Source organism: Homarus americanus, unplaced genomic scaffold (genome assembly GCF_018991925.1).
Source record: "Homarus americanus isolate GMGI-L3 unplaced genomic scaffold, GMGI_Hamer_2.0 scaffold31943, whole genome shotgun sequence".
Lineage (NCBI taxonomy): Eukaryota > Metazoa > Arthropoda > Malacostraca > Decapoda > Nephropidae > Homarus > Homarus americanus.
This window is the reverse complement of record NW_024751091.1, coordinates 17,355-26,499: the sequence shown is the minus strand read 5'-3', so window position 1 is coordinate 26,499 and position 9,145 is coordinate 17,355. Positions and strand designations below refer to the sequence as shown.

Genomic DNA, 9,145 nt, shown 5'->3' with positions numbered 1-9,145 from the left:
CTTTCATTTACTCTCCTGTCTCCTACCCCTCAAGGCTTACCGTAACCTCCCCCCCCTCTCCCCTCCATACTACCCCCACCTGCCGCAGAAGGCCAGGTAGCGGGGCAGGACAGGCCGCACGCGGCACTAACGGGACAACAGCCGCCGCCGGACCAACTTTTACTGCGGCAAAAACTTTCCAGGAATGTCGGAGAAAGTTACTGATGAAGGTCGCCTGGAGGTCGCCTGGAGGTACCTCTTACTACCTCACACACGACCTTTTACTACCTCACACACGACCTCTTAGTACTTCACACACGACCTCTTAATACCTCACACACGACCTCTTGGTACCTCACACACGACCTCTTGGTACCTCACACACGACCTCTTGGTACCTCACACACGACCTCTTAATACCTCACACACGACCTCTTGGTACCTCACACACGACCTCTTGGTACCTCACACACGACCTCTTGGTACCTCACACACGACCTCTTAGTACCTCACACACGACCTCTTAGTACCTCACACAAGACCTCTTAGTACCTCACACACGACCTCTTAGTACTTCACACACGACCTCTTAGTGCCTCACACGACCTCTTGGTACCTCCACGTACTCTTGTGCCTCCACACATCTTGTTACCTCACACGACCTCTTTGGTACCTCACACACACGACCTCTTGGTGCCTCACACGACCTCTTAGTGCCTGCACGACCTCTTGGTACCTCCCCACACACGACCTCTTGGTGCCTCACACATTGTCTTAGTACCTCCACACGACTCTTTGGTACCTGGTGAACTCTTGGTGCCTCAACCCCCAGACTCTTGGTGCCTCACACGACCTCTTAGTACCTCACACGACCTCTTGATTTTACTCTGCGACCTCTTACTACCTCACACACGACCTCTTGGTACCTCACACACGACCTCTTGGTACCTCACACACGACCTCTTGGTACCTCACACACGACCTCTTGGTACCTCACACACGACCTCTTAGTACCTCACACACGACCTCTTGACCTACTCGTGTGGTTCCTAAACACAAATATATTCTTGCTTCTTTTGCCAGAGAGAGAGAGAGAGAGAGAGAGAGAGAGAGAGTAGTAGCAGTAGAGAAACGCTCGTCAACACCTATGCCACAGTGCCAATAACTGTGCCAAGCGAGTCTAGGAAGTAAGAGAGGGAGTCAAGGCCAGGCTGAGCTGTGTGTTTTAGCTCAGGGATAAAACTCTCTCTCTCTCTCTTACTCACTCACTCTCTCTCTCTCTTTCTCTTTACAATATTTTCTCCCTTTCTCTCTCTCTCTCACTCTCAATACGAAATGGTGACCAAGAAAGCGTGTTTTAGGTTACCAAATGGAAGAAACATTGACCAGAACTATATGGTTAAATGGCTTTGGTTAATGACAATGTAGTACCTAGGTTGTGTTGGTATATTGAGAGTATAGTATTTAATGAGTAGTGAGGTTGATGGTATATATATATGGATAGATGGATACAATGATGGATAATGTCATTCCATCATTCGTATTCATTATCCTCAAATAAATGATACCTGAAAATGTGTGTGTGTGTGTGTGTGTGTGTGTGTGTGTGTGTGTGTGTGTGTGTGTTTGCTCGCGTCATCCTTCAGGAAAAAAAAACAGCCTGAGAGTGGGTACTTCCCTGCTTGGTACTTCCTCGTGTACTTCCCAAACACTGAAAGAACAACTTCCCCGCCACAGCCAAAAGCCCCAGTATGTGTGTTATTTATTTCATTTATGCCGACAGAATAATAATAATAATAAACCATGCAGATGTAAACGATCAAGATAAGAAGACCGAAAACAACGAAAACTTGATTGTCTTGAAAGAATTAATTAACGAAAACAACGAAAAGTATGAATTAACGAAAACAACGAAAAGTGTAAATTAACGAAAACAACGAAAACTTGATTGTCTTGAAAGTATTAATTAACGAAAACAACGAAAAGTATGAATTAACGAAAACAACGAAAAGTATGAATTAACGAAAACAACGAAAACTTTATTGTCTTGAAAGTATTAATTAACGAAAACAACGAAAAGTATGAATTAACGAAAACAACGAAAAGTGTAAATTAACGAAAACAACGAAAACTTTATTGTCTTGAAAGTATAAATTAACGAAAACAACGAAAAGTATGAATTAACGAAAACAACGAAAACTTTATTGTCTTGAAAGTATTAATTAACGAAAACAACGAAAACTTTACTGTCTTGAAAGTATTAATTAACGAAAACAACGAAAACTTTACTGTCTTGAAAGGATTGATTAATGCAAACTTTATTGTCTTGAAAGTATTAACGAAAGCAACGAAAATTTTAGTGTTCTGAAAGTATTAACGAAAACAACGAAAACTATTAACGAAAACAGCGAAAACTATTAATTAACGAAAACAACGAAAACCACCCAATAAAAGACATAAATAAAAGGTAAAAATAAATAAAAATTACCCGTCAGGAATATTATGAGTCAAACTGAGGCTCATCTTCATCTCAGGTCCAGAAAAAAACAGTTGAATAAAAACCCAACAAAAGACGTAATTAATGTTTTAGTTTTGTTTTTGTTTTTAGTGAACTTTGGGCCTCTGTACAATGGTCAAAAACACATTAACATCAGAACAAGTAATACTATTGGGCATAAAACCATAATAACAAATAAAAACGTCTAACACACACACACACACACACACACACACACACACACACACTATACAAAAATATGACGATCAATTACTAACTAATGTGTAAAAACAAAAATAAAAAACAAGGAAAAACAAATAAAAAATCTACATAATATATCCTCCTCCTGCTACTCCTACAGGCAAACGATACCCCCCCCTCCCCATCCTTCAGGCTAACACATAATATTGGGCGTTTCATCATGAGGAACAGCCACCTCTGACTGTTGACGCGGTACTGACCACACACCACTCAGATCACTCTCCCTTTATTCCCTCCACCTAAACATCTGGTGGTTGCCAAGACGTCTTTAATTTGACCTTTATAATCACTAGAGTATAATGACAGAGGTATTATAATTTATCTATATTATCTAAATAAGCTGTTCTTAATGGAGGTAAGGTTAGGTTAGGTTAGGAGTTTATTTTACAAGGTGATGTTAATGTACCTGTATACCTGAAGTAATTAATGGGATTATTATTCTATGGTTATTCCCTTTATATCACACAAGTTAAGTAACTAGACGCTAAAATACGTCTTAGAAAAAAATCGTCTTGTTTTTCTCTGGATTTATCATTAGACACACACACAAAAAAGGTATATTATATGCATCATCATCATCATTATCATCATCACTACCATCATCATCACCACCATCATCACTACCATCATCACTACCATCATCATCATCATCATCATCATCATCACTACCATCATTATCATCATCATCATCATTATCATCATCACCACCATCATCACTACCATCATCACTACCATCATCATCATCATCATCACCACCATCATCATCACCACCATCATCATCATCATCATCACCACCATCATCACTACCATCATCACTACCATCATCATCATCATCATCATAATCACTACCATCATTATCATCATCATCATCATTAGCATCACCATCATCATCATCATCAACACCATCATCACTACCATCATCATCATCATCATAGTCATCATCATATCATCACTACCATCATTATCATCATCATCATCATTATCATCACCATCATCATTATCATCATCGTCATCATATCACCACCATCATCATCATCATCGCTACCATCATCACCATCATCATCATCATCATATCACCGTCACCATCATCATCATCATCACTACCATCATCACCATCATCATCATCATCATCATATCACCGTCACCATCATCATCATCATCATCATCACTACCATCATCACCATCATCATCATCATCATCATATCACCGTCACCATCATCATCATCATCACTACCATCATCACCGTCATCATATCATCACTACCATCATCACCACCATCATGACTACCATCATCACTACCATCATCACCATCATCATCATCATCATATCACCGTCACCATCATCATCATCACTACCATCACCACCGTCATCATATCATCTTCACTACCATCATCACCACCATCATGACTACCATCATGACTACCATCATCACCATCATCATCATCATCGTCATCATATCGCCACCACCATCATCATTGGTATTTTTATTATATTTTTCTTTATTATTATTATTATTATTATTATTATTATTATTATTATTATTATTATTATTATTGTTGTTATTATTATTATATTTTCGGCCCCCAGGCTCTGATGTGGGTCAGTGATCTGTGGCCGGAGGGACTAATCCCCGTTATAAGAAATATGAGCATGTTCACTATATGAACAGGTTCACTACAAGGTTCACTATATCAACAGGTTCATAACTACATGTTCACTGCAAGGTTCACTATATCAACATGTTCATAACTACATGTTCACTGCAAGGTTTACTATATCAACATGTTCATAACTACGTGTTCACTACAAGGTTCACTATATATTCACTATAACAGGTTCAGCCTCTTACTACATTATTTCTTACACCTCACAAACGGAGTCTCTTGTCTGGTCCTCCGCGTGTTGGATTATAATAAAAAATGAACAGTCTTAACACTAACAACGGCAACGAGCGCCGGGCACATCGCCCAGCCAACGAGGGCAAAAAACAGAAAACTCGACCACTTGACCCCTGGGTGACCCGTATGAGGGCCCAATGGGTCGAGGAAAACATAACAGAGTCCGTCAAAGCCCCGAACTCCCTATTGGGAGCAGTAATCGGTCCTGGAGGTTCCATTGTCAAGGAGCTACAAGACTGTTTCAAGGTTAGGGTACTAGTTCCTCGCAAGGGAGCCGGGGACGAGCCCATTCTCATTGAGGGCAAAAACAAAAACCAAGTTAGAGACGCAGCTCTCCGCGTCAAACAACTCATCCAGAACGAAGAGGAGCGGCGCCGGGTTAACACTCCGGTTAGTCGGAGTTTAAGCATCCCCAAGGCCTATCACAGCAAAATTATCGGGTTCCAAGGCCAAAACATCCGGCACCTGACTTCATCACTGAAAATACACATTATGGTTCCTCATAAATATGATAAAAGTGAGCTGATCACCCTCACAGGTCTTCCTCAACAGGTGGACCAAGGGGTCAACGAGGTATACGATCTGATGAAAAAATTATTCCTCAAAAGGTGATACCAACTCACTTCCTCCAATCCAACTCCTAAAAAAGAAAATAAAAAAAAAATAAAAAAATAAATAAAAAAAAATAAAAAATAAAAAAATAAAAAATAAAAAAATAAATAAAAAAAAAGGACCCTCTCACCACTGGCCTCCACGCGGCAGGGTCTGGAAACTCGGGGATTTATCTCTGAGGCTAACAGTGGTTTATTATTATTATTATTATTATTATTATTATTATTATTATTATTATTATTATTATTATTATTATTATTAGAGAGAGAGAGAGAGAGGTAGAGTAAGAAAAATAGATAACTGGATAACGTGAAAGAGATAGGTAGATAGTGAGAGAAAGTGAGAGAGAAAACTTATCTCACCTTTATCAGCGAGAGGGACAGACTTGCCTAGAAGACTGTCTTGACCCGAGAGAAAGTTATTACCACCAAAACACACACACACACACTCTCTCTCTCTCTCTCTCTCCACTTATCTATCCATCTATCCATCTATCCATATATCTATCCATCTATATCATAATCTGTCTGTCTGTCTTCCCTTACTCCCAAATTTACCCACAAAACCTAATTATAAAATCCCAAAATACCAAAACATGCACCGATAAAATTCCTGTTATATTTACCAAGAATATCTGTAATTAACTCATACAGAGCGGGAATATATGACGTGTGTATGACTTCCCTTCAGCGCAGCACACTACTACTACTACTACTACTACTACTACTACTACTTTTTTTTTTTTTTTTTAAACGTGGCCTCAGCCTCCCCAATAGCCACACCTTCGCCACCATTTATTTACCTTAATATTAAATATCCTAATACATAAGAAGCTATCCTATCTGTGTTAAATTAGTTGAGCCGCAGATCTATGCGGCATTCAGTGACTGTAGTCTCATAGACAATATCTGCAGCAGTTGTCGGAGTAGGGGCAGAAGCTCTCGTTCCCCTACTACTACTACTACTACTACTACTACTACTACTACTACTTTGCTGTCACTCGTGATCGAGTACGACGATCATCCAGCTATGATAAAATAATATGAGTTAAGGATGTCACCTAGGTTGGTGAGTTTTGAGGTGACTAAAGAGGCCGATACGGGACCGGCAGGGCCGTCCACAGACGTTGCACATGTGGAGGGCTGCATCTAGTGTGGGAGGGGCGGCGGCAGTGTCTTTCCGGCGCTTGTCTGCCTCGGTATGCAGTCGGGTTAACTCGGAAGTATTGACACTTCGTGTGGTGCTCCTCCAAGCGTTACGGTGTGGAGTGAACATCTCCCAGGTGAGGGGGTCGATTTGGCACTTTTTCAGGTTTGTCTTAAGACTATCCTTATACCTTTTCAGTTGCCCAACAACGTTATGTTTACTCTTCGTTCGGTGACTGTAAAGTAGTTGCTTTGGCAGTCGACTGTCGTCCATACGGGTAACATGGCCAGTCCAGCGTAGTTGTTCATGGATAATGGTAGTAGCCTCGATGGTCTCTCACTCCTCCCCTCCACACACACACAACTTCCTCCTGTCTCCCCCCCCACAAACATCTACAAATGTCTCCGCCTCATCTCAGGTTTACCTCCCCCCTCCCCCCACAACAACATCCTGTCATTCTTCTCTCAACACACCCTAATTCTTTTTTCCTCCATTTAATTACCTTCTTCCAGGATAGACTTATTTCCTCTAATTTTTATTTTATCCTCTTAACAAAATCCTAAGATGGTCATTTGTTTGCATATTTTCATTTAATGTCTTATAAATATACTTTTCCCTTCAATTATCATTATTTTCCTTACTATTTACTTTACCAATTTTGAGTTATCATCTTCACACACACACACTTTTATCGATATTTACCGCATTTTCTCTTCTATTTACTTACATAATAACAACACTTAACAACACATAGAAACACACTGTTAACCCACGTAATAGTCTTGTTCGTCCTGGAAAACAAACTGTACTAAACTTGTTATTTCAAACTGCATTTAGATTATTTTCTGTACCTTGTTAACTCTACTTTAGTCCTGTGAAGAATTAAGTTTATTTCCTTCTGTCTAATCATGACACCTCACACCTGTCTTCTTCCACCTCACACCTGTTCTTTACCTGATGATCTTAATTAGCTCTATGTCATACACCCACTTGATATCATTAAAGGCAAATTACTACCTCATAACCACCTCACAATGCCGCCAGGTGACACTCATTCCACAACATAACACACCTGACTCATTAACACACTGGCGTCATACGTGCCAGGTGAGTCCAGGAGGCTTCTTTTAACACATGTATCTTGGTATTTACTCTAACTTGTAAACACGCTTCAAGCCTTTTAGTTTCCCCTTAATAACACTGATCTGCAAAACACGGCGGTAAACACGTCCTTCGAAACCAAGGTCAACTGCACCTACCTGGGGGATTATGGTGAGGAGAGGAGCCAGGCAAGACGAGGAGAGGTGAGGATAGGGGACGAGATGGGACAGGTGAGGTGTGACGAGAAGAGACGAGACGAGGCAAGAAGTTGGGAGGGAAGAGAGGCAAACCAAATAACTCTCCCATTAATGACAGCTGAGGAGGGAAGAGAGGCAAACCAAATAACTCTCCCATTAATGACAGCTACAAGGAGCCGCCATTATCTGCTGCCTTAACAAATTCCTTATAACACAATACAGAACAAACAAACAATCGGACACTACAACACAACATCCACATTCCGTCAATTGGCAACAAAAGACAACCTAACAAGGGTACGTACATGATCCCAAGGACACTAAAGTACGAGAAATGTCCGTGTTTGGTACGTGTCTCTGTGTACAATATTGCTTGTTTTTTCCTGTTCTTATCATAATACAACCATAAGCCCCTATGGTTATGAGGTCTTGAGTGTGGTAGAAGGTAGTAAGGGTTGTAGAGTTACCTGTGTTCGATCCCCCAATCAAAACACAATAGGTGAGTTCAGTCTACACACACACACACACACACACACACACACACACACACACACACCTAACTTTTTCTCCCCTTGCAAATAAATATATTACTTTTGTATCATTATAAGTCCTAAATCACCAGCAGAATACCCCCTAACCTCCAGACAGGGCTGAGGGGGTGAGGGGCGGGAGTGAGGGGCGGGGGTGAGGGGCGGGGGTGAGGGGCGAGAGGGGGAGAAGATTCTTTCCTACATTAATAAAGCCTAAAGATGAACCATTATTTTTTCTTCTCGGGTTCTGAAACATCTCACCTGTTCTGTGTATATCAGTCCTTACGTTTGTCTAATTACAGGTATTTAGTGGATGTGGTGACGGTATGGTGGATATGGTGATGGTATGGTGGATGTGGTGATGGTATGGTGGATGTGGTGACAGTAGGGTGGATGTGGTGACGGTATGGTGGCTATTTATACATATTTCAGTTATTAAATCAAAGATAACAAGATACTGATTATTTTATGTAAAGAACACACAATTACACGTCTTCCTTACACACACACACACACAACACACACACACACACACAACCTAACTTTAAGAGGCCTAACTCCTGAGAGGGATATTGATGTAGCCACAAATATGGAAACGCACAAACCTCTCTCTCTCTCTCTCTCTCTCTCTCTCTAGATTATTCACACATATCTTTGTAACCAGTATATATATATATATATATATATATATATATATATATATATATATATATATATATATATATATATATATATATATATATATATATTTAAATAAGCTGTTCTTAATAGAGGTAAGGTTAGGTTAGGTTAGGAGTTTATTATACAAGGTGATGTTAATGTACCTGTATACCTGAAGTAATTAATGGGATTATTATTCTATGGTTATTCCCTTTATATCACACAAGTTAAGTAACTAGACGCTAAAATACGTCTTAGAAAAAA

The 9,145-nt window shown here is 40.1% G+C and overlaps 1 protein-coding gene across 1 annotated transcript; it reads left to right on the top strand.

Moving 5' to 3' along the window:
• Positions 1-4,656: 4,656 nt before the first annotated feature.
• Positions 4,657-5,247, top strand: LOC121854536. The gene has a single exon (XM_042349209.1). It carries the CDS (start codon positions 4,657-4,659, stop codon positions 5,245-5,247), a length of 591 nt encoding a protein of 196 aa, XP_042205143.1.
• The last annotated feature ends 3,898 nt before the right edge of the window (positions 5,248-9,145 follow it).

What these genes read in the sequence shown, in the direction of transcription:
- LOC121854536 (XM_042349209.1), top strand. Translation starts at nt 4,657, where the DNA reads ATGAACAGTCTTAACACTAACAACGGCAACGAGCGCCGGGCACATCGC.